Source organism: Scomber japonicus, chromosome 3, assembly GCF_027409825.1.
Source record: "Scomber japonicus isolate fScoJap1 chromosome 3, fScoJap1.pri, whole genome shotgun sequence".
In the NCBI taxonomy this organism is placed as follows: domain Eukaryota; kingdom Metazoa; phylum Chordata; class Actinopteri; order Scombriformes; family Scombridae; genus Scomber; species Scomber japonicus.
This window is the reverse complement of record NC_070580.1, coordinates 24,420,552-24,446,030: the sequence shown is the minus strand read 5'-3', so window position 1 is coordinate 24,446,030 and position 25,479 is coordinate 24,420,552. Positions and strand designations below refer to the sequence as shown.

The following is a 25,479-nucleotide window of genomic DNA, read 5'->3' as shown; positions in this document are numbered from 1 at the left end:
TGACCTCCCCAGACTACCCCCAAACATCCCCCCTTTTAAACATCTTGCTTTCCATCTCTCTACTGTCTATAACTTTGCTGCACAGTGTTTTGTCTGGTCATGGTAAATGAAGTCTTGCACAGTGATGATTGCTTCTGGATATGCAAAGAAATAAGACAGGCAATCAAATCTATAACGGCAGATGCAGTCATCACAGAATTGTAATGTGAACATTTATATTGTTTTCTGGGTATTTCATGAACTTCTTACTCATTAGCTCTAGAAAAAATAAAATAAAATCAGGAAAACATGGGAATTTAAACATATAGAAATACATAACTGGACAAACTCCTGCTGATGAAGATCACGTTATTTAATGGATTGAGTTTAAATGCTGTTTTGAGGTCCACAATGAACTTAAAACCATAACATACTGATGATTTTTAGCTTACCAGTAAACATGTCAAATTTGACCTGAGGGTGGCGCTGGAGGAAACTTCAGGGCATCAAAATCAGAAGGATTCTATCTCTAAAGATCATGAATGTGCTCAGTAGCTATAGACAGCTGACAAAAAGGAAAACCATGAATAAATGGGTGGAGAAACAGAGCTGATGCTTCCATGCAGTGTTAAACCCATGTGATTTGTGTGCCACGACATTCACAATCACCTAAACTCAACCCAACTGAACATCTTTAGACTTTAACTGAGGCAATGTCTTTGTTCATCCCTCCAGTAGCGTTCAAAGACTTGGATAATCTTTTCAAAAGAGCGCTGAGGTTGTTCTGGAGGCTTGTGGTGGCCCAACATCATACCAAGACACATTATGATGCTTTCTCATTGTCATCCAGCTTAGAGTTAGCCATACTGACACTAAAAATCAAATAATGAACCACATGACACAGAAGATGTTTTGATAGATTTTTTCTCGACTTTTATATTTTTAAAAACAAACAAAAAATAACAGATTAAATAAAATTTACAGTAGACATATGCAATCATTGTGCACTTTAACTACTTCTTCTGATACTTTCTGCACAGCTGTCAACGAAAAACGCAAACACAATGGGGCGTCAGGATGGAGCAAAGGAGGGAGGGCGGGCGGGCGGGCGGGAGGAGGATGAGGGACAGTTGTGGGAGAGAGGAGAGGACAGAAGAAGTGAGGTAGAGGGCAGTAAGGAGGAAACAAATGTTGGGAAGAGGAGAAGGGATGAAGAGGGAAGGAGTAAAGGATAAAGAAAGGCCTAAACGTTTTCACTCGGGGGGCGAGGGGAGGGAGAAAGAAAAATCACTGAATATATAGATTTCTTTTATTCCTTACATCACTTATATAAATATATTGAACCCCAAAAAACAAAAACAAAAAACTTCTGAGAAAAATAACAGCGCAATACAGAAACCCACAACAGCAGTAAGGCAAACGGAAAGCAAGAGAGGAGAGAGCAGTGAGAGCATACATGAGAGGGACAGAGGAGCAGAGAAAGATAGGAGGCAGTATGAGACATGGCAAGAAAAAGGGGAGAGAGAGGAGGGAGGGGGGGGGCAGCTTTGGGAAAAGCAGAGAGTGCGCAACTGTGCGTATGAAAATTTATAAATATGTGATATTAAGAGATGACTGGGTGACGGAGAGTTGAGGAAGGAGAAAAAGCGTCGGCAGAAAAAGGAGGAAGGGTTGGAGAGCGGAGGAGGAGAGGAGGAGGAAAAGGTTTGACTGAGGTCGACTGTCCAGTGTGTTTTTGTTATGTGCTACGTGATCCTGTTGCCTGCGTTTGTGTGTCTGTGTGAGTTAGTCTCTCCTGGTTTGTGTGTGTGTGTGTGTGTGTGTGTGTGTTTGTTTGTATAACGGCAGCACACATTCCACGGCAACAGTGAAACACATGCTTGCGTGTCTTGTGTGCTCTTCTGCTATATAAATACAAAACAAAAAACAATGAATAAAAACAAACAACAAAAATCATATTTGCAACCAAACACCAGCCACCTCATGATTCACACCTTCTTCCCTTTTATACATTTGACACATCATTTAACTCATCAAGTTTTTTTTTTGTTTTGTTTTTAAATTGTACACTAAGAGCAGTCCCCCTCAGTCCTCCTTCCTTTTCCACCACTCCAGTAAGAGTCTCTCTTTCTTTCTGTCTCTTTCACTTTCTTTCTTTCCTCCCCCTCTCTTTTCCTTTCACTGTGAACTGGCTCTCTCCAGCACGCGCAGGTCATAGTTCTTTTTTGCGGCCCTCAGTTTGAAGAGGCTGGCCGCGCTGTTGTTAAGTTTGAAGGAAGCACTCTGGGCGGCCATGGTGCTGGGGAACACTGCCACTACTGTGTAGAGGTGAGCTGGGTCGTTACCGTCACCCTTCATTACCCCAGCTCCCATGCTGAGCCCGGGCCCAGCTGTGGCTCCTGGCCCAGAAGGCCCCGGACCAGGGCAGGGGCCACAGCCTCCTGCTCCTCCTCGGCCTCCCTGGGGCTCCTTCAGCCATTGGATCTTGGCACCGCACAGCGACAGCTGGTTGAAGAGCTTTTCAGCCTCTGGACGTGAAATCCCTTCTGGCAGGTCTGTTACCTCGAGTACTCGACTCACCACTGGGCAAAGATGAAACAAGGAAATCCAAAGAGACATAAGATGTTAGCAGACTTCACTGCTCAAGCTGCATCTTTATAGACTTGAAGCACCTGTTTCACTGATATGCTCTGTGTTTGTCTGTTTCAGCCTAAGAGTGCGACAAGCACATCAGTATACTAATAATGACTCAAATTTATTTCATTAAATATTACGCACATTTTCAGGTCTATATTTTTAATCTGGGGCTCTACTGGAATATCTTTGCATGATGATGTCAAACAGGCTGATTTAGCTCCCATCACTTGAAGGCCCCCCTCCCAAAGACCCCACTCTGTTCTGATGGGTTACTTTCCAAAAGCTGGCTTCCAATATACTTCTGCACATGTTCGAGCCAAATCTGATTTGAGATATGAAGAAACCATATTTAATATAGATATCTGAAAGGATAATAGTATATAAATAACAAGAAACCAGAAAAAAATTAATGGTGTTTACATTAGATAAAAGGAGTTTGCAAGTGAAACAAAACAAAAAAAGTCCATCAGCAATATCGACAGAAAAAGACTAACTAGCCTGATACAGTGTAGACACACATTCTGCTGTCCTCTAGTATCTACTCTTGTAGACCTCTCCTTTAGCAAGATACTGAACCCCAGGTTGTGTCTGATGGTCAGGCCAGCACCTTGCATAGCAACTCCGCCACCATTGGTGTGTGAGAGTGTGTGTTTTTTTGTCTGGTAAGGTAATTAAGTAAGTAATAAGTGCAGTCCATATCTGTCACTCACTATTTGCCAGCCTTGTGATGCTAAGATGGGACAAGTATCGACCTTAAATGTTTTACATTAGGTTATCATAGAGAAATAATCAGTTAGAGTGAGTTGAGTGTCTATAATAATATCTACAGAGAAATATAGTAACAACACTGGTAGGTGTCACACAGCTCTGATGATGCATCTTTAACTTACCAACGTCAGTGGTGCCGAGATCCGTTGATGCAGATTTGAGTGTTTGTTTCTTCCCTCGTGCCCCATGTTTCATAACTCCTTGGCCCTGAACACGACAGCACAGATCACACATGGCTTATTATTAGACTGCAACAATATGTCAGGACACTAGATGGAGGTATAAGCAGTCAGTAAGAGGCTGAGACCTTGTAGTGACTGGAAACACAAACAATTGCACCATACTGGGCACAAGAGACAGGACGACTAACTCACTGTGTATTAATGTCTGTAACATTATCACGTTTTGGTTACACAACATGCAGCAATAAACAAACAAAAAAAAAAAAAATTCAAACATTTCCACACAACCAGATTGTATAATTGTGTGCAAATTTACTCAAGTACTGTACAAGTACACGGTGTACAAGTATCTCATTTTACTTATTTCCATTTTATGCTACTTTATACCTCCACTTCACTACATTTCAGAGACAAATGTTATACTTTTCACTCCAATACATTTATACCCCTCAGATTTATCTGGTGACCCTTTGGAGGGGCCCAAGCTGTAGGAGCAGCAACACTTGAAATGCTTTGACAATGATGGCATAACACCTTTTTTAAAATCTGTCAATCTCTTAATGTACATTGCCCACCTAGACCTCTACTGACCTGATGGGAGCTGTAGGAGGACTGGCCATGCATGAGGGGAGGAGGACACAGGCTGTACTGGAGAGGCTGCCCCAACAAAGAGTAGCGACCATCACCTAAACAACATACATCACAGGTTAGAGTTAAATTTATAAAACCTGAAAATACTTGTGTTTTATTTCTCCCATAGTAACTAGTTGAATAAATGTCTAAAACAGGAGAAGACTGATAATTTAATGAGATAATCTGCATGCCACCTACACAACTTGTAGGGTTTAAAAAAACTGCAAAGCAACTAAAGTCATTCAGATATGGGTCAAGGGGCATAATGTGCGTCACGTTTTAAGTACTGAAGACCTGTGTGTCACATTGATAATACACATGGATCGTACACTGATGCAAGACCTTATTTGTTTGCGTAATCTTAAACTCCAAATTGCAGGTGTATTTGTCAGTAGAGGTATTGTGTCCTTATGTGTAAATATAGGTCAGAGAACAGGGATGAGGTAAAGTCATGTGTTGGCGCAGAGAGTTTGACCGCGTGGCTCTTTGCCAGTCATGTGAATCTGCTAAGGTGAGGCAAGGTACTGTGATATAATGGCCTACTGGCTCAGGGCCAAAAACCACCTGACATTGTTTAAATGGTTGCTCTAGAAAATGGGTCAACAGCTAGAGTCTACGCAGTTACTTTAACATGTAGATACAATAGTTTTGGCCGTCATTTCTAATGTCAACATTTTACTAAACATGACTGATTTAGGGATACAGTGACATCACTACAATAGGACACTGAAGGAGAAAAGATATCACAAAAATCACATAAATCAACTTGAGGGGTTATATACAACTAACTTTATTCTAAACTAGGTATCAGAAGGTGATACTAAAAATAAGCATGCCTAAAATGCTTGTTGTAATTCCCTCAAAATTAAGCTACTGTAGTTGGTCACATAGAATAAGTTTATATTCGGTTTCTCATCTAAACACACTATGTTTGACAAAGCTAGCAATTTGCTTATAATTTGTCCGATTGTCTGACTGTTGGTGTCCTTATCTGAAGCACAGTTTTAGGGGTAAAGGCCAAAACTTTGAAAACAACTGTACTCTTTTGGTAGCAGTCATAACTAATGCAGTATCTACATAAGTGAAAAGTGTATTTAACATTGGGCACAACATTTGTTTCACAAGTGCATTTATGCATATCTGACTGCACGTGCTGTATGTGCACCTCCTCCTGTGTCACTGGTTACATGTCTAGTTTATCCGTACCTTGAGCTGGCCCGCCTGGCCGGGGAAACTGGGAAATGAGGGGTAATGGTCCCAGGCCTGGACAGACACTGCTGACGCTGCCGGAAGGAGACGGGGTGGGTGACTGAGTGGGGGAGGCCAGGGGACTCGTCAGCTGGGTACTGGCCTAGACACAAGGAAAAGAGAGAAGAAAAAAAAGAGGAAAAATAATAATTATAAAGACCTCATGCTCCTGATCATACGACAAACTTTCCAGCCCAGGTTTACTAAATTTAAACATACAAGAATATGTTTTGATTTAATGGGCAGGTGCATTATTTTAGCATTGCAGCACATTATGCCAGTGTGGGAAATTCACATGCTTCCTCATGACCACCAGAGGGCAGACCAAATAAATGATACATGAATAGAGGAATGTATGAGATATTATATTTTGCCCACTGATGGCTGGATCCGGCACATGTATGTGTGTACCTGTGGAGTGTTATCAGGTTTGTAGAGCTCTCCTGGCTTGTTGGGTCTCTGCTCTATGCTGTAGTACTTGCATGGGTTCCACTGGACCAGAGGAGGATTCTGGGAAGGCTGTGGTCCATTGGGGACACTGAGCTGCATGACCATCACTCCAGGCCCAGGAGGCGGTACTCCTGAGGGAGAGGCAAACATGTAGATTAGCAGCAAGTTTAATTTGTCACTGTAGACTTAACACAATTTAAATAGATCTCTAGAGCAGGATTGAACCAAGAAAGTCCTATTTTCCTTTTTGTGTGTTGTCAAAGAAAATATAAATTAAAAAAAAAAAAAATTGATTCAGCACGTTTCTAATAATAATAAAAATTGTAGTTTGAAATTACAGTATATGATCAGATTCCACCAGAAGTTTCCCTTAGGTGTGATGTACAGTTGTTTAGTAACTGAAAAGTATTACGATGATGATTTTTTTGCACTGGACTTTGAATATAAGTGCTAGGATTTGCTGAGATTTTACACTGTAGGTTAAGAATGACATGCAAGTGTAAAAGCAGTTGGTGAATCTGGTAAACAAGAGCAGTGTTCAAGTAAAGCAGTGTGTATTGTGTCAGGTTTGCTTTGCATTTAATCGATTTTCCATTTTTTCGGTTGAAACAACTGACAATTCAGACACAAACACATTCAAATTAAACTAATAATAATAATAATAATAACAACAATAATAATAATGATGGTTCAGGTTGAGACAGAATTTGTGAAACTGATATTAAGACATTTTAATGACCTGCAGATGACATGCAATATAAAACTATCATGTATAGTTTCCCAGTTCAAGATTACCATCTGGTTTGCCCGCTAGTACAACAGTTTAAGCTATCAAATAGAAACAGATGAACTATAGTTTATTTTTATTAATTTCAAACATGCAAAATCAAGTAGACTTAATCCTATTGTTTATTTCATCAGTCAAAAGTTTGGAAGAGAACAAATCACAATCTTGGATGGGTCTCGTCATTTGCGGGGTGAGAAACTCACCAATCAAATGACTCTTAGAACAAATAAACATACTGCTAAGTAAATAACATAAACAGAGCAGAGGTTGAAAGGATAAAGTGAATGGCATTTTGATTGACATTTACTCAAGGCCAAATAGGTGTACGAGGCCTTTTTGGGGTTCAAGCTTTAATGATTTCTTCAAACATTTACCCTTTAAGGACACTGATTTACAGGCTCATCACGTGAACCCTGTGTACCTCTGTCTGAACCTTTCCCTGGAAACCTTTCACCTGCTTTTGTTGCAAGTTACTCACTCCACTATGAGTCATTGTAGCGTTTACATTTACAGGTCACTGTTGGCATGTACTCTGACATCTACTCACACTGATCACAATGTGTAGCTGCAGTCCTTGGCAAATGAACATGAGAAAAACACAGTCAAGAAGGCAGTGGAAGGGCATATTTGACTCAGTGGTAAAAAGGTCTGGGAGCAACATTACAGTCACCTTTAAATTTCCTCATGAGGAGACTTTTAAAGAATAATAATAATAAAAATTCTATTGAAGGCATTAATTAAATGTAAAAACACTTCGGGTGTAAGTTTTGGGAGGATTTTGCCCACAATTTAATTAAAACAAAAATAAAAGTGATGTGTTTCGACACAACCTCCTGACACCAAGTCTTACCTGAATATTGCTGCTGCAACTGTTGAGGGTTGCAGGGGGACGGCGACTGTGTGATTTGATACTGCTCAGAGCTGGGAGGCTGCAGGTAACCTACTGACGGGCTAAAGCAGACACATATAAAACAGGGAGAAAATAATAACATGTTAATTCACACACATACAAGAGGAAACCCATATATGTTTCCCCAAAATAGGTAAAGTTAGGAAACTAAATGAATGTCTTAGTGTTTAATAATAATTGGTATGTGCAATAAATCACATCCATACACAACTCTGAAATTAAATTAAATTTTTAATGGTTTTCTTTGGCTGACATTAGTGAGAGGAATGCAGATGCACTCAAAGAAAGTAAAAATACTTTACATTCATGAGCATCTTTCTTTACAACTTAAAATCCCAGCCAAGTTCAACCATTTACAACCTCCTGTTTGAGATGATAATAACAGCAGAGCATTTAAGTGAAAACAACTGAAGTGAACACTTCACTGTGGCTGTCAGATTATCACAACACCGGATTCATAATGCATTATTCACAGTTTCAGTGATGGCTAGGTATCTTTTGACACGATAAGATTTGTATGAATACATTCGTACCTTGTGCTATTCTGCTGTGTGGGTGTGATAACACTGTAGTAAACAGGCATGGGGCCCTGGACAGACTGGCTGACTGGCACCATCACCTGCTGCTGGTACTGCTGCTGCACCACCTGCTGATTTTCGTTTCCCACTGGCACCTGGAGAAGTGTAAAGGGTCAAGAGAAAGACACTATTTAGAAAAAAAAAGTCAAGGTGGTTCAGGTGACTTCCTCCAAAGTTTGGAACCAAGAAGACAAAACTAACTGAGAAGAGTAAAATGAACTGAGCTGTTATGATGTTAGCTTTACATTTTAAACACTTGTTTCAATAAAGACTGTATCCATTTTATTTTTCCTTGTTCTCTTTGTGAGCATTTGGAAAGTTTTAAGGATATACATTTTTTCCATGCACTCACTACTGTTCCAGACCAATAAATGAAAACTTGGCTTTTTTCCTCCAAAACAAGGCACAGACAGAGGTGAATGTTGGCTCTTGTAACTTTGATACTTCCTCAATCCAGTTGATACAAATTTAACGACACAGTGGTTCAATCACTGATGCTCTGTCACATGGTATGTGGTGGAGGAAATTCCTGACTGTAAACACCAAATCATTGGTGCTGAGTTGCAGACATTTTATTGCATAATAAATTAACATCATGAGTGTAATGATGATGATTTTGACCTATTTTGTGAATGTGATGCTGTTCTGTGACCTTGCAAGGTTCAGATGTAAAGAGCTTCACATTACCCATAAACACTACAGACACACAACTCCACTAGCAGAAAAAATACAATTTGCTGAGTGTGTTTTTTTTGTTGTTTTATGACCCTAGAGTGATAATATTTACACTTGCTGAGTAAGAACACATTTTATTTTGGGTCATTTATCATTATCTGACTCTTTAGCATAAAATGTTTAAACTGTGCACCTTATGGAGCTGTTTAACCTGGCAAGATTAGCCACATGTATCACAGCTACAGTTCAATAAGCAATGAAAAGACTCATTGTCAATATCAGTCTGGGAAGTTATATTTACTCAAACCTGAAAATGAAGAACTTATTACCTGATATGATGGCATCTGTGGGTACTGAACCATTATGCTTTGCATTTGTCCTCCCATGCCTGCCCTCTGGGAGTTGAGCAGACCAGGGTTTTGGGGCTGCTGCACCCCCATCATGCCCTGGTAGCTCGGCTGCTGGCTGGGCATCATGGTCTGGAGACCTGATGACAACAGACCAGTATTGGGTGAGATTTGAGATTAAAGTCAAGTTGAAAAGAAGTACAGAGGAGAAAAACCAGATGAAGGTTGTAGAAGAAGGGCGGTTGGGGTTCAATGTCCAAAATTAAGGCTACTTAGGTGATGAAGCATATGCAAACAAAACAAAACAAAACAAAACAACTATCTTCTACAAATACCTTACACATTAGTACCAATTGTTTTTTGTTGAAAGATTAAAACTCAAATAAATGGAGAGGATGGAAGCTAAACATTTCAATCCAGCAGGTTCTTAGATCATATTGTTGATGTTATTTTAATTTTTATTATGATAGAAATATATTCTTATTATACAAGTATAAATCTTCAAGTAGTGGCCATGGATTTATGGAAGGTCTCGCTGACCATGACGGTTCACGATCCATGTGGATTTGGCAGGCCTCCACTATGAGCCAGAGTCCATTTAGGTTGTCAACAGTGTCTATCACTTACTGTATAAACACACCACCAACCTCCACAGATCCCAAATGAAAGAGATTGAAGGATAAAGTGGCTAGTTTTTTTCCATGAAAAAATAGAAGCAGCTCTATTTCAGTCCAAGCATATTTGACTTGGCAGGACAATGATGGGCCAAGGTTGTTTACAATCAACCTTTCACCTGGTGTACTGAAAAAATAAGCACGATTTAGCAGTTTTCTGCTGAGGGACTGTAAAATCCAGGTATACAATCAAGTGGAATGTATCTGTGTATTGACTTGTACTAAATGCATTTTGGACATTTTGGTTTATATTTTATGGCTCAATCTTTGATTCTCATTTCCAGTGATAACACCACAGATGGACATCAACAACACCTTGATGTGCAACATGAAATTATTACAGCATGTGTTTTACTAAACATTATACAAAAAATGTACAGAAACAGTCACACTGTATTTCGATATGTGGCCATCTATATCTATCCTTTCATCTACAGAGAAATCAAATAGAGTTTATGGCAGCACACCAAAGTGTCTCCTTGTAATATGTACTGACCTGACTGCTGTGTGGGCTGAGGCATGGGTTGTGTGCGCTGGGCAGGATAAGACACCTGGTGGGACATGGGCTGGGGGACACGGTACTGCTGGCCTGAGCTTGGATACTGACCAGGAGGGTAGTATGACACCTGTATCTGAGAAATAACAAGAAAACACATTGAGTGATGAATTCACTAACATGAGAGAAGAATAACTCTTCATGAATCACAGTGATTTGGATCAGCTCGACCTTTTTCACCTGTGGCACAGAGACAACACTGGAGATTTCCCAATATTCATGGCACAGAGATCACATTATTACTGTTCTATGTGTTATTTATGTTGTACATTATTTTACCACCCATTTCACAAGACCCAAGACTGTAATAGTTAATAAGGCAATAAATCATTATATACTGTACAGAAAACAAGAACTTTGAGTAGGAATCTTTTGTTTCTGCCAAAGGATCTTGTTCTTCAAACCATTTCAGTGCACATTTCCATTGGGCATTTCCACTGTAAGCTTTGCAACTAAGGAAACTTTATAAAGATACTTGTAAGCAACTTGAAGCAATGAGTTGAGCAATCAAACTGTTAAGATCTCACTACCAAAGCTCAATCCAAATCCTCTAATAACTGATGTTTTGACCACTTGGGGGCAACAAAAACAAGCTGTGAAAACAACAGTAACATATTATCATCTTTTAAGCCTTTATATAAAATGTGCTAGCAAACATTTACCTATTTACACTACTAGCAGATCCAGAGTAACATTATCCTTCATTTGGAGTTGTTTCTGACCACTTCATATACGCAAATCCAACATTCACTTTACTCAGTACAGCTGCCTCTGTTGACTGGAAACACTATGGGCCCCATTTTAAGGATCTATAGCGCATGGGGTGAAGCGCATGGCACAAGTGTCTTTGGGGCATGTCCAAATCCACTTTTGCTATTTTAACGGCGGAAAAATGGTCACTGCGCCAGACACATGGTCTAAAAAGGATGGACCCACATTAATCATAGGTGTGTTCTGGGCGTAACACGCAGTAAACCAATCAGAGTGTCATCTCCCATTTCCTTTAATATCCAGGAGCGCTGTCACTTTGGCGAGTTGCTATTATAATGGCGCATTTACCCAGCAATGCGTTTCAATAATAAAACATGAGTTACTTTTTCTGAAAAGAAAGTTGGCTGATGAGCTGCTAACCTCACATTTAATTCATATAAAAGGAAGAATATGGAGATATAACCAACCAATCTGATGAGTGTAGAGGTGTGCAGCAGCCTGGTGTCGTCAGCTGATTTAATAAACAGTGAGTGGCTGTGCATTATGGCACTGCGCTCTGTGCAGCATCTCAGAGGCTACAGACTTTCATAGGTTGTTAGGACTGTCTGCAGTGGCACTCTCCATTTTTTACAATTAATTAAATCTGATAAATATTATGACTAACTAATATAACATGTATTTTTAATATGTTGATGTACATCATAATACGAATTCACATCGTGGTCCCTTTATTTGTAATGTTTTGCATGTTTGTGTGCTGCTGCGCGCCCGTGTGTGCATAACAGGTACAGTGTCTGCGTGCAGCGCTACCGCCTCCTATATAGGAGCATATTGGACTCTTGATGATGCGCCACTTAAATAACAGTGACTTGTGCCAGTGACTTTAGACCTGATTTTTTTTGGTCAGTAGCGCAATCCTCTGCCTCAAAATAGCAACACGCCACCAATGCGCCTGACCACACCTCATTTTGAGACCAACACACCCATAGGCGCACAGACTGGTGCAAGTGCATTTGCTTTTTAGACAATGTGGGCGCAGGGCGAGAAAATGACAACTGCTCCAGGGGAAACTAACAAAGACACATGCGCCACGCCAGCCATCCACCGACCGCAAGATGGGGCCCTATGAGAATCGTGAGGGTGAATAAAAACAGTTAAGTTGTGGGCAAGAAAACCAAAACCATGAGCCAAAAGTCACTATTAAAAAGGTTTGAAAAACTGAAGGTAACTGCAAAGTCTGGTCATTTATACTTCTTTGATAGTTCATCACTACAGCTCATACAAGTTGTCTTGTGATTTTTTAAAATAGTAATAATAGCCATTTCAAAACAATGCCTAAAGAACTCCATTTTGTGTTCAAGATGTTAGGTGAAGGAGAAATCCATAGCAGCACAAGAGTTATAGAGGTATGAGTGTTGAAGTTTGAAACTTGTGCCTTATACAAGCAAGCTAAATGTAGCATACATAATTTCCTAACGAGACATCAAACAGACAGAGAGAGAGAAAGTGAATGTTCGGAGGATCGATATGTTCAGCCTCCACCTTCATCTGCATATATGATAACATTCAGTCCATTTACAGTCTGCAGCGGTGTCAATATTTGGACTCCTGTTACACTGTAAACCGCCCACAAGTTGAAAAACACAATGCATCTTCCCATCCAAGCCAATACTGTTTATACAAGTATGGAGATCTGAGGATAATATAGAGAGGTATGTAGGGTGATAAAAGGCATTAAAATAAACTATAAAAAGAAAGAAAATAAGAAATTGCCAAACAGTTTTTACAGTATGGTAACATAAAAACTTATTGTGAGATTGCAAATAGTACGTACTCCAACTTATGTCTGATCGCAGAGCAATTACATGTTGGACAATACATAAAATCACTACAATTATTAGTTTGCACTGCTTTTTATGTAAATCCTCTATTCTCTTTTGGATCTACTCTAAAATAGACACTCGGGTATTTTGCATGCTCTAATTCTACTGCCCCAAAGCTTAACGATGGACACAAAACTATTGTCAATTCTTTAAAGAAAAAAGAAAAAGAAAAGTGACTTCAGCTATTAAAACTATATTAAACAGACAATCTTCTTTTACAGCATAGTCCCAGAGTTGCATTACAGGACCTAATGTATCCCAAAGGATCTTTAATGGCCAGTTCTCTTTAGTTTAGTTCTCTTTCCTCAAATGAATTATAATAACTACTTTATGGATTCAAGTGAAAGCCTGAGGGAGGGAAGGAAGAGTGTGAGTGATGGAGAGTGAGAGAACTCATTATTGTCACCGCCTCTGCAATCGGAAGAATGTGACAGGCTAGCTGACTGATCGAGACCGAACTTGTGAAGGTGACGCACAGCGTAATGAACGTGAGGACCAAACTCCCCACTGGGTGAATCCTGCTACTTTACAGTAATCACATCCCTGACATGCCACACGCTTACAAAAGAAAGTTAATTTCTAAATATTTCCACCTTTCCTAGAACTTGATATTTTTCATTTGTGATAATTGAATTTATGCAACACAAAGTCAAATCTAAAGGTGTTGCAATCTAAATTATAAAATAGATCTGAAAAGGGGACATATCACATTGGTACGCTTGCAATTAACTAAGTCAAGGTAACCTAGACTATTTTCAGTCTTTTTAGCAGGCCAGCTGAGCCTGCAAAACATAACATTTGTCTTCAGGCAAGCATGCTATTCTACATATATGGAGAACATTTCCAATGATTAATTAATTATTAGTGAATTCATATTTTGTTGGGTTTAAATGGAACAGTTCTTTCATAGAAATCTATACCTAATTAAGTTGTTCTTTCCAGAAAATCCCCAATGAAATTATTAAGAGGAGTTCTGTGGTAGTTGAATGGTTAAAGCACATGCCTGCAGTGTCGAATAAAGGCAAAACAAAAAAACAACCTGAAATTATCTTTAAAAAAGATGGATTATTCAGGAAATATAGACCAGTCAAATAAAGCTTTACCGTTTTTATAGGGGACAGAAACTCTGCAGACAGAAGGGAACGATGTGACACCAATAGTGTCATTTCATTGGCCTGTATTTGAATCAAGATTCATGGGATTCTATTTTAGTCATTCAGTGACCCTCGCTAGAAAAGCAAAGGTGTTGATGACACATTTTTAGAAATTTCGTAGCTAGAGGTGAGTGCTGTACCTGTGCCACCATTGGAAATGGACAGAAACAATGTATTTACTGTCAGTAGAGCTGGATTCAGAAATCGTCAGTTAAATCAGTCACTTTATTGTAGGACAAAAAATATTATTCACTGGAAAACACTCTGATGTGTAGCTGTAACAGCTGGTAATTATTTTGTGAGGGAAAGAGCACCAGAAAACTTAGTTGTGATGTGATTTACTATTACAGCTTTACCACACTGTTGAGGGATAAATTCAAGAATGACTATCACATCAATCACAAAGTGTTACATAAAGAAAAGCTATCAACTTTAGTCTCTGTATGTCTATGTTAACCAGGTGCAGTAAGGATCACACTGTGTACCCTTTTCTTTCATCAACAAATCTTTACAATAACGCTCATTAATAGGTGAGGTGTAAGGAACATGATCCTCCTCAGTGGTGCTTATCTGAATGAAGCAGAAGCAGTCAGATATGAATGAGGATTGTGTTAGTGTGTTTAAAATTATTTAAAATTTAAAAATGAAGCTGAGCTGATTTTCACTCTTTAACAAGCAGTCCTTCACTGCTGAGATGTTTGTATCCTGACATTGTGAGCAGGAAGAGATTAAAAATGAGAACACCTAAGAAGACCTGGACAATTATTTAGTATCACTGCTTTTCATCCTCCTACAATTATAATGTTACAAAATTATATTGTGCTATATATACAGTGGGGAGAACAAGTACTTGATACACTGCTGATTTTGCAGGTTTTCCCACTTACAAAGTCTGTAATTTTTATCATAGGTACTCTTCAACTGTGAGTGACAGAATCTAAACAAAAATCCAGAAAATCATATTGTATTGTTTTGTTTTAAGTAATTAATTTGCATTTTATTGCATGACATAAGTATTTGATACATCAAGATTTTGTTGGCATCGACGCCTTTAGCAGTCGACAGACAGGAAACAGGGTTAGGGTTAGAGGGGGGGTGACATGCAGCAAAGGACCTCCGATTGGGATTCGAACTGGGGTCGGCTGCATATATGGCATGCGCTCTAACCACTCAACCACCTGCGTGCCTCCAAAGATTTTCTATTGGGTTCAGGTCTGGAGACTGGCTAGGCCACTCCAGGACCTTGAGATGCTTCTTACGGAGCCACTCCTTAGTTGCCCTGGCTGTGTGTTTCGGGTCGTTGTCATGCTGGAAGACCCAGCCACGACCCATCTTCAATGCTCTTACTGAGGGAAGGATGTTGCTGGCCAAGATCTTGCGATACATGGCCCCATCCACCCTCCCCTCAATACAGTGCAGTCGCCCTTTGCAGAAAAGCATCCCCAAAGAATGATGTTTCCACCTCCATGCTTCACGGTTGGGATGGCGTTCTTGGGGTTGTACTCATCCTTCTTCTTCCTCCAAACACGGCGAGTGGAGTTTAGACCAAAAAGCTCTATTTTTGTCTCATCAGACCACATGACCTTCTCCCATTCCTCCTCTGGATCATCCAGATGGTCATTGGCAAACTTCAGACGGGCCTGGACATGCGCTGGCTTGAGCAGGGGGACCTTGCGTGCGCTGCAGGATTTTAATCCATGACGGCGTTGTTTGTTACTAATGGTTTTCTTTGAGACTGTGGTCCCAGCTCTCTTCAGGTCATTGACCAGGTCCTGCCGTGTAGTTCTGGGCTAATCCCTCACCTTCCTCATGATCATTGATGCCCCACGAGGTGAGATCATGCATGGACCCCCAGACCAAAGGAGATTGACTGTCATCTTGAACTTCTTCCATTTTCTAATAATTGCGCAGTTACAGTTGTTGCCTTCTCACCAAGCTGCTTGTCTATTGTCCTGTAGCCCATCCCAGCCTTGTGCAGGTCTACAATTTTATCCCTGATATCCTTACACAGCTCTCTGGTCTTGGCCATGGTGGTTTATACAGGTAACGAGTTCAAACAGGTGCAGTTAATACAGGTAATGAGTGGAGAACAGGAGGGCTTCTTAAAGAAAAACTAACAGGTCTGTGAGAGCTGGAATTCTTACTGGTTGGTAGGTGATCGAATACTTACGTCATGCAATAAAATGCAAATTAATTATTTAAAAATCATACAATGTGATTTTCTGGATTTTTGTTTTAGATTCCGTCTCTCACAGTTGAAGAGTACCTATGATAAAAATTACAGACCTCTACATGCTTTGTAAGTGGGAAAACCTGCAAAATCGGCAGTCTATCAAATACTTGTTCTCCCCACTGTACATATAGCAACTTGAGATTATGTTCCCTAGCTGTCTTGTCTAAAGTTAGTAAAATTCAGCTGACACTGTAAAATCTGAAAAACCTAAATATATTCTTTAAAATGGCAGGATTTCATTTTAGGACAACACAAAAAAAAGTCTATAGTTAAAATACTGAAAGCAAATGTTAATTTTGTCTCCATGGTCTACTCCTATACCCCAGACACATACTCAACATAGATGAACGTTGGTACTGTGATTGCATTTACGTAGTAACGTACCAAATTACTTGCCATTACTGCAAGAAGTGTTCAAATGTGCGCTCCTGAGGGCACCATAAGTCAGGGATTTCCTCAAATGTGTTCTGACTAAGTTTGAAGAGGTCCACGAGCATTTACATTGATGATATTTAAATGGATAAGGCTTATACTAATTTCCCTTGGCACACATTTGGATTTCTTCAATAAAATGCAGCCACTTGTCATGAGTACATCAAACTCCCAAATAATTATTTAAACTCCCATATTTATTGTAACTATGGTGGAAGTGAGTGTGTTAGCTCTTTTCTCTGATGTGTCTCTTCTGAGGTTTATATTTAATGGTCTAATGTATTTCTTAGACTTTTTAAGCATTTGTGATGTCTTGTAACACAGGAAACCACTGCTCTAATCACGTGTATTATCAATTTACCACTTGCAATTTTTTGTTGAGTAAAGGTAAACATTTGAGAATTGAATTTCAACATTTAAATGTTTGACACATTTATCTCACAACCTGTGGAGAATGACATACCTGTTGAGGCGGAGGGGGCTGCATGTAGCCCTGTGGGGGTGGTGGGGCCTGCATGACAGGCTGGGATGGGGGCGGCGGTGGAGGTGGAGGATGGGGGTGTCCGGTGGCAGGCTGGTAGCCAGACGGAGGAGGCATAGGCTGACCTGTGGTAGCCATGATGTAACCGGTTTGAGGAGGGGGGTGCTGCGACAGCACGGGGGGAGGAGCCTGATACATAGGGGGTGGCTCAGGGTTCTCACTGGAGCCCTGCCGACTCAGCGTCATCTGGCTGAACTGGGGCGCCAGCTCTTCCCCCTGGGAGGAATGGGAATGATGTTACTGGTGGAGTTTGTCTTGCTCCTGCTATGTTTGTGTCAGTACCTCTTCTGTATTTTGAAGCGGTAGTGTAAGATCTAACTGAGGTCTGAGTGATTTAGACTGATCACAAAAGACACAACTACATTAACAATAGTCTAAGAGAACTGGATAAATGAGAATTAAAGGAACACTTTGACAATGTGGGAAACATCCCTGTCTGCCATCTTTCAAGGAGTCAAATGAGAGGATTGATCATTCATCTCTTTGCATCAAGTGCAATGATGGGTACGTGTTGTGTTTGGCCATCCTGAACAAAACCCAGGTGACTCCTGGATGTAATGGTGGTTAGATTGAGAGCTAAAAATGATACAAATTGTGAATTACACAGTTCTGCAGTTGTTGGATCTTTCTTTGATTAAAAACAAGTGTATACTCAACGTTATCATTGTTTCATAAAGGTTTGGGTCTATACTAACACTCATTCGGTTACTTCTCATGTGCAAGAACATGCTGACTTGGTTTTTTATGTCTACACAGCTCAAAGAATGTCAATGACTGAAACCTGTGACAACTAACACAAATTTACTTCCTAAAATAAGGTACACTTCAGTGTAAAGTGCTTGGTGGTCTAAACACATTTTCCCCCTTAAAAAGAAGTAACAAATAAAGTGCAGAGCACAAATGCAGTACACAAATGTTTGTTTCGTTTCACCTTTTTAAATTATAGCAAATTACGCTTAATAATGTACATACAGACACCCACTACAATTAACATCTTAAATTAGCAAACTGATTTTCTCGACCTAACTTCAGTTTCTCAGGCAGCCTGCGAAGAAGTACTGAATGGTTTGGAGCAGCAGATATAATTCTTCCATGACTGTGGTTAAATACTTAAATACTGTGAATGAGAGCAGGGTATGAGAGGGTAATGTGTCTAGTAGAATACAGCATGAGCTAACTGCAAAGTGTGAGAGTGTCAGTAAAGCAGTCTTTCATTAAGTTAGTATAAAAGAGATGAAGCTACAAGATGTGTCAGTACCATTGTGTACTGCTGGGGAGGAGAAACTGGCAGGAGAACCTGGGGGCAGGAAGGGCTGGAGTAGGAGACAGGCTGAGAGGGCTGCAGAGATGCCACCGGCTATACACACCACCAGAAAGAAGGAGGAAATAAAGAGGCAGAGCACAGAGAAATAGAAAGTGGAGCAAGCCAGTCAGAAGGAGGATGTCAGAAGCAGGCAGACAGAAGGACATAAACAGAAATGAAGACATAGGAAAGATGTGGGTCAGATTTCAGAGGAAAAGTTGTTAATGAACAGACGGATCGTGATGGAAATCACATTTAGTTTCTGAGAAAGAATTCAAAAGCAGTAAAGCATTGACATAAAACTATGTATTTACAAAATGAAATGCAATTGCTACAATTCACAAAGAGAGAGAATGGCTGCTATTAGACATGTTGTCACTGACTTATGTTCATTACACTGAAACCATCTCTTTTTCTTACAGTACATATGACCAGATTCAACCACAGGCAACTTAAATTTCATTATGGATCGTGTTAAAGGAGGAATGCTGACACAGGATCACTGTTACATTAACCAGCAGATTCAATTAAACCTAAAGTGTGTATTCATTTTTAGTTGACAGAAACACTGGTAATGGAAGTTCTTACCTGAGCAATCATGTGGTTGCCCATGGGGTGTTGCTGTGGAGTAGGCAGCAGGGCAGTCTGAGGCGGCGCCTGGGGCTGTGGCTGTTGTGGCTGTGATGGGCAGGGAAGCAGGCTACGGCTGGACTGGGAGGCTGCGGGTGGGGGACACACATCAGGACTGACTAGGGGCAGGCCTAGTGATACAGAAAAAGACATCATAGATACAGGAAATTGTGTTTCATATTCATTTTGGTTCTGATATATCTGAAATGATTGGCCTACAAAATGTTATGATAGGGGTTAAATTCATGTACCTGTAATTATTGAGGTATCATCCTCTATTTTACTGTATAAAGTCACTTTCCAGGACCACTGGAGGGTAAAGCTAAATTAACATCTCAGCGAGAGTCAAAGTCTCTCTGTAGTTCAAATATTTTGGATAAGAGTTCCAAAAGTTTCCTGATTGCCTTACAGTTCAATTCCAGCTGCAGAAGCTGATCATAGATACTACTAGCTCACAGCTCTGCTACGTTAAACATGCGCATCTAGTCTACTTTTGGCGGAAGCCGCGTCAAGCTCTACAGAGCAGATCGAGCCAAGCAGGACGTCAGACAGGAACAGCATAGAGCATCTGGTCAATTTTGAAAGTAAGACACTGTGAAGAGTCCCGATCATATACAGTATCACATCACTATGTCAACATTACATTTCCGAAGTCAACCAGTCAGAGGATATTTGTCACCATGGATGGCAAGAAGTTCATCTTGGAAGTAGAAAATCACAAGATTTTATGACACCACTGCTGCCATAACAGCTTGGTTTCCTCTCCAGGTAGAGGGGTGGCTCTCTTCTCTCTGGCACTGCTGGAGCAAACACTCTGCTTCTGAAACATTCTGGTGGCGTAAGAGGCCATGTGGAGGACGGAAGAAAATCGCATCGTAGATGGAAAGCGACGCAGCCTTGCCCAGTAAGATCAAACAGTTCACAAATAAATAAGACTATAAGTCCGTAGTCATTCCAATAACTGTTCTTTGGCACAGTGATGCTTTCAGCTAAACGCTAAGGAGAGCAGGTTAACATGCTCATCATGACAATGCTAACATAATGATATGAAAGAGTTTAATATCCAACATGTTCACCATCTTAGTTTAGCATGTTTGCACGCTAACAATTGCTAATAAGCAAAAAAACTAAAGTTCAGATGAGGCTGATGGGAATATCAGTATCAAGGGATCACCAAAGTCATTTGGAATTTATCATCTGTGAAACATAAAATAGGTAGTGCTACAGGAAGGTTCAGCAGATCACCAAAGTCAAACAAGCAACTGATTTTCTGTTTTTGGAGCTACACACTCTGCTCTCATGTTCTCTCCCAAACTGATGCAGATGAACTTGCGCCTACTTATCCATCCCCAATTACACACAAACATCCTCTTCTGAGCTTTTACCATGCTGTAATGTCACACCATCTACACTTGAAGGGCGTTGTTGTCTATCGCTTCTTAAAAACTTAAAGACTGATCATAGACTGTAAAAATAAGGGACTTCATGGTGCATTCAGGTGCACCTCATATACGGAATCTACATCACTTTGTATAGTAAAGAAGGCCCTGTTGGCACAGTTGCTTAAGTAGCTAGAACACTAGAAAACAACTAGTTGAACCTAAATGTCACCGTTTCCCACAAATGATCTCTTCAATCCTTACCGGAGCGAGAGCCTTTGCAGCTTCCCTGTGAGCCTTTGTTGCTGCCAAGGCTATCCCCTCTGGTAAGGATGGAGATGCCAGAGAAGCTGCTGGCCTTAGTGACGGGCGGCCGGAGGGTGCGGTTAGAACTGTCTGAATCGGTGCTGCTCCAGGGACGAGGCTCCAAGCACTTCATGTCACTGTCTGTGCTGCTTTGACGACTGCTGGACGCCCGGCTGGAGCTCTCACGGTTCCCTCTGTGAGAAGACAGAATGGGGAGGAAGAGAAGGGAGACATAGAGGTGAAATGAAGTGGATAAAAGAGGGATAGAGCCAGGAGGAACAGTAAAGATAAAATAGGGATTGGGGGGAGGGGGGGAGGCAGAAAAGGACAGAGGTCATAAACAGATAGAACATTTGGACAGGATTCAGTGTGGGGCATTCAACACAGATGCATATTGGCTTGGTCAGTGAAACCACAATACAAATCAGGCAACAAAGCACCAAACAATATTATCTCCAGTTTTAAACATACAACCATACACACATTCACACACACACACACACACACACACACACACACACACACACACACATCCACAGAGGAACACACACATGCAGGGAGAAAAGATGCTCCAGACAATCAACACTGGGGTATCAGAGGATATTAAAGTGACACTGGATGAGACGAAATTCAATGATGTCACAAACCATCTAAGACTGGAGACAACATTCACAGACAATTGGATACAGATAAACAATAACACATGCACTTCAAATGTATTGTATTATAGAAAAAAGATGACACAGAAACAGACACACATACACCTGCAAATGAATACCAGACGTACATAAACACTCAGACATTTAAGAGCAGATGTACATTAACACTCAGAATCACACACACTATCTACAAAATAACCACTTGCTACCACTGGTTCACCACTATGGTTCTTTAAACTGTTTTGCCATATACACACTCATTGCCTTTGTGGTTTGTTGTTGTGATGCTGTCACCCTGGATAAGGGTAGCTGCCAAAAAAACCAATGATCACACTGTAAGCGTAACCACCACTCTGAGAAACCCCTTCATCACAAGTGAATAGCTGGGTCTGTCATTGACATGTCAACATTAAAAATATTATTGTTCCAGTTGAAGATGACCAGAGAGTGGATGGTCTTGCTGTGCTTGTGCTCAGATATAAATAACTTCTACATAAAAGAGAAATTATAATGATGTGATGTGTTAGCTCCAATATATACTGTGATGTAGGATTACATTTAATGTTGCTAGCAAGCCTGCATTGAGCACAGCAGAGAAAAAAAAACCCTGACTAGCCAGCTGTAAACACCCTTTTTTTTCTTCATCTTAGAGAGATATGAACAGAGGATGTCCATGTAGAGATAACAAGGGTCAGATATAGTCAAAACATGTAATGCTGATTGTGGGAATCTCGATGACGAGAACGGGGATATGGTAAGGGTTGTAAAACCCTTGTGATAGTGAGCGATGTTTTAAGGTGGCTGCGGCTGATAAATATTTCAGAGACTGTAATTATTGGAGGATCTATTTTGAGTCTTCTCTACACAGCCCATTTTAAAAGGAAGGGTGGGTGCTCTGCCATTCTCTGTAAAAGGCAGACACACACTTGTTCGCTGCGTTCTGCAGACAAAGATGAGAGCAGAATGAGAGCAGGAGGAGGAGGGAATCTACTGCTGATCACATGATATTTCATCTCCACTCTCTCACGACAGCATTCCCTCATCACACGCACCAATCGTTCTGAGCCTCCATCGCAATCAACTCATCTTTATTTGCACGAATGTTGGTGTAACATTATTGCTCAGTTAAGCCACATCTCTCTAAAAAGCTTCTTCTTTTGCTTTATTTAAGTCTGTGTTTTTATGGTTTTTTCAGTTAACAGCATGTATTCTGGATGGTTAACGTCTAATATACGTTTTACAAATATATTTTGTGATCTATCTATATTCTCCATGTTGTATTTTACTAGTTTTATTTCTATGTCATTTGTGCACAATTAACATTTTCACACTGTTTGCATGTCTGTTAGTTCCAGAGGAGGAATCTCTCCTTTGTTGCTGTTCCTGAGATTTCCTTTTTTCCCCCGTTATAAAAGGGGGGCGGGGGTTCTTTTTCCAGAAGGTCCAAGGATAGAGGCTGTTGTCTGCTGTGCAGGGGGCCTCTTTGCAAGCACTGCTTATACGCACATTACGAATCGTGGCAGTGACCTGTTTCATAAATAACCATTAATGTTGTGTGTTGTTTTCCCTTTGGTTGCAAAATTTAATTAAATTAAGATAAAATGCTCAAATGTTGCACAATTGTTGAAAATGGCCTCACGAAAGGTCCTTTGGTGCATATGTGTGATTTTGGAATATATAAACAAAACTGCATTGACTGGACTGTTATATTAAGCTATTTTTAAGTGAAATGTTTTAAATTTTTTTTAAAAACCTCTTAGTTTTCTTTTTGTTTGTTTGTTTTCTTTTTCTTTTTTTCCTCCTTTACATTCTACAATGGATTTGGGCTCTGGGAAATTATGATGAAAAATGTTCACTATTTTTTAATACTTTGAAGCCCAAACAATTAATCAAAAATAATCAATAATATAAATTATGGTTTGCAGCAGCCCCAATGCACTGTAGGAGAAACACCAACACCACCTTTTCTTTACGTTTTTATCAGTTCTCCAACACTACTGCATGTATGTACTACATTTTTACGTGCAACTATGCAACAGGTGACATGTTAACAAGTCAACCACAAAACAAACAGGTTACTGTGGAAGAGATGCAGTTACTTTATATAAAAATGTAGTTGACAGTGGATGAGTGGAAGGGTAAGTAGGTCAATCAGTCCCCAGTGAAACCAAAAAGCAGCCATGCATGGGCCATGGGAAGCCCCACGGTGCAGTGCTGGAATAGCCATCAATCAGCCGACTACGCCAAGCAAAGATATAAAAACCACCACAAGTCACCACTATCATCACCAAACCACTTTCAAATATGGGCATGGCAACACACAAGTCAAAGTCAACAGCACCCCAATACCTAAAGATCTGCCTCCTCTTTTGAGAGCTAGAGCAGTAGCCCTCAGTGGAAAGTCTGTTGGGGTTAACATTAGGAGAAAATGCTGGGGTTACAGGACTGGATTGGAGAACAGGAGAGGGTTTTGGGGAGGGTGGGATAAGGAGGGATGGGAGGTAGAGGGATGCACAGTGTAGAACTTTTGCCCGTGAGGAGGAGGAGGGAACAAGAAAAAAAGAAAAAAGAAAAAGGAAAAAACGCACACAAAGCAGAAACTTTGACTGTTGAAAGGCCCACGCTTCCTCTTTCTCTCTCTCAGCATATTATGTTCTAATCTTTCAACCTCAACGGCCAAGGTGCTTAGGGATGGAGGCTGACTTAACTGCTGTTTGAGCTAATTACTTTCTAAAAAGCATCTTTCCCCTACCTAAAAATCTTTTTTCAAAGACAGTGTGTCCCTCATAGTTTGGGAGGGGGATTGGCATAAGAGGGGACAAAAAATTAATCAGAAAATGCAAATGAATTATTTGGCTGGCAATGATAATAATAAAACTAATGTAAAAACTACTTTTGTGAATTCTCTTTTTCCAGCAAATGTTGTATGAATTGTTAGATTTGTACACAGATTAAATATATACTCTGTTAAGTTTGTTTGTGGTTCTATAACACTCTACCTTCAATAACTAAAACCTGACAAGCAGAGTGTAACTTAAAGGGAAAAGGTGGCAAGGATGGAGTCTTATGAATTACACACATTAGTCACCAGGTGGATGCATCATCTTACCTGTTGTCGTTGATGTATCCATTTTGAGAGGACTGTAAAAAAAAGGACACCTACACATTATGAACAGCTTCATTCATCCAGGGGTACTTAGGCAAAGATTTAACAGCTGCAGATCAGTGTTTGAGAAGTTTTAAAGAAATATCACTTTGACTATAAAAATTGCCTTTTTTACGCGACAGTTCTTATACTTTTCTGATTAAGAAATACTGAAATCGGATTTAACGCTCTGAATGTGTAATCTGTCCTTCCCTGTGTTTGCTACTCTGTCCAGGTCCAATACTTACTTCTCGGGCAAAGATCCGGTCTCGTACCCGCTGATATTCTTCCTCTCGCTCTTCAATGGACTTGCTACGCCGCCCATCCTGCAGTGGCACACGGATCTAAAATTCGGGTAAAAAAACAAACAAAAAAAAACATACCAGAAAAAAAAACTTCAGTTACATTGTAATGTGCTGTATTGACAAATAACTACACTTTGTGACGCTGCAAAGATAAATAGCAACAAGTCACATGACAAAAACAGCAGCACGTGTGAGAGAGAGAGCAACTGCCAACAACATTGAAATGTGTGTGCAAAATGAATGTTTTGAGGGGCAGAACCAGTGGAGGAAGTTGTGACACCACAACAGTGATAGAGCACTTGCAGACTCACACAACATCAAACAAACACTGTATTAAGGACAAAAGAAATGTGACAGCATCAGAGCAAAGCTGA

The 25,479-nt window shown here is 40.3% G+C and overlaps 1 protein-coding gene across 5 annotated transcripts in view; it reads right to left on the bottom strand.

Annotated features, from left to right (window-relative positions):
* Positions 1 to 895: 895 nt before the first annotated feature.
* The window catches only part of LOC128355152 (R3H domain-containing protein 2), a 64,806-nt gene continuing 40,222 nt past the window's right edge, over positions 896 to 25,479 (bottom strand). For 2 of the 5 annotated variants that reach the window (XM_053315382.1, XM_053315384.1), the window contains 14 exons: positions 25,049 to 25,144; positions 24,765 to 24,814; positions 20,955 to 21,190; positions 19,270 to 19,442; positions 17,301 to 17,594; positions 10,365 to 10,500; positions 9,177 to 9,334; positions 8,128 to 8,267; positions 7,535 to 7,635; positions 5,859 to 6,028; positions 5,406 to 5,550; positions 4,158 to 4,252; positions 3,507 to 3,591; positions 896 to 2,561 (listed from right to left, as the gene is read on the bottom strand). In XM_053315382.1, the coding sequence (XP_053171357.1) occupies positions 2,158 to 2,561; positions 3,507 to 3,591; positions 4,158 to 4,252; positions 5,406 to 5,550; positions 5,859 to 6,028; positions 7,535 to 7,635; positions 8,128 to 8,267; positions 9,177 to 9,334; positions 10,365 to 10,500; positions 17,301 to 17,594; positions 19,270 to 19,442; positions 20,955 to 21,190; positions 24,765 to 24,814; positions 25,049 to 25,144 (2,283 nt within the window). In that variant the 3' untranslated portion in view covers positions 896 to 2,157. Of the gene's footprint in view, positions 2,562 to 3,506; positions 3,592 to 4,157; positions 4,253 to 5,405; positions 5,551 to 5,858; positions 6,029 to 7,534; positions 7,636 to 8,127; positions 8,268 to 9,176; positions 9,335 to 10,364; positions 10,501 to 17,300; positions 17,595 to 18,636; positions 18,736 to 19,269; positions 19,443 to 20,954; positions 21,191 to 24,764; positions 24,815 to 25,048; positions 25,145 to 25,479 lie in introns of all 5 variants that reach the window. The other 3 variants (XM_053315387.1, XM_053315386.1, XM_053315385.1) reach the window with 3 other exon arrangements.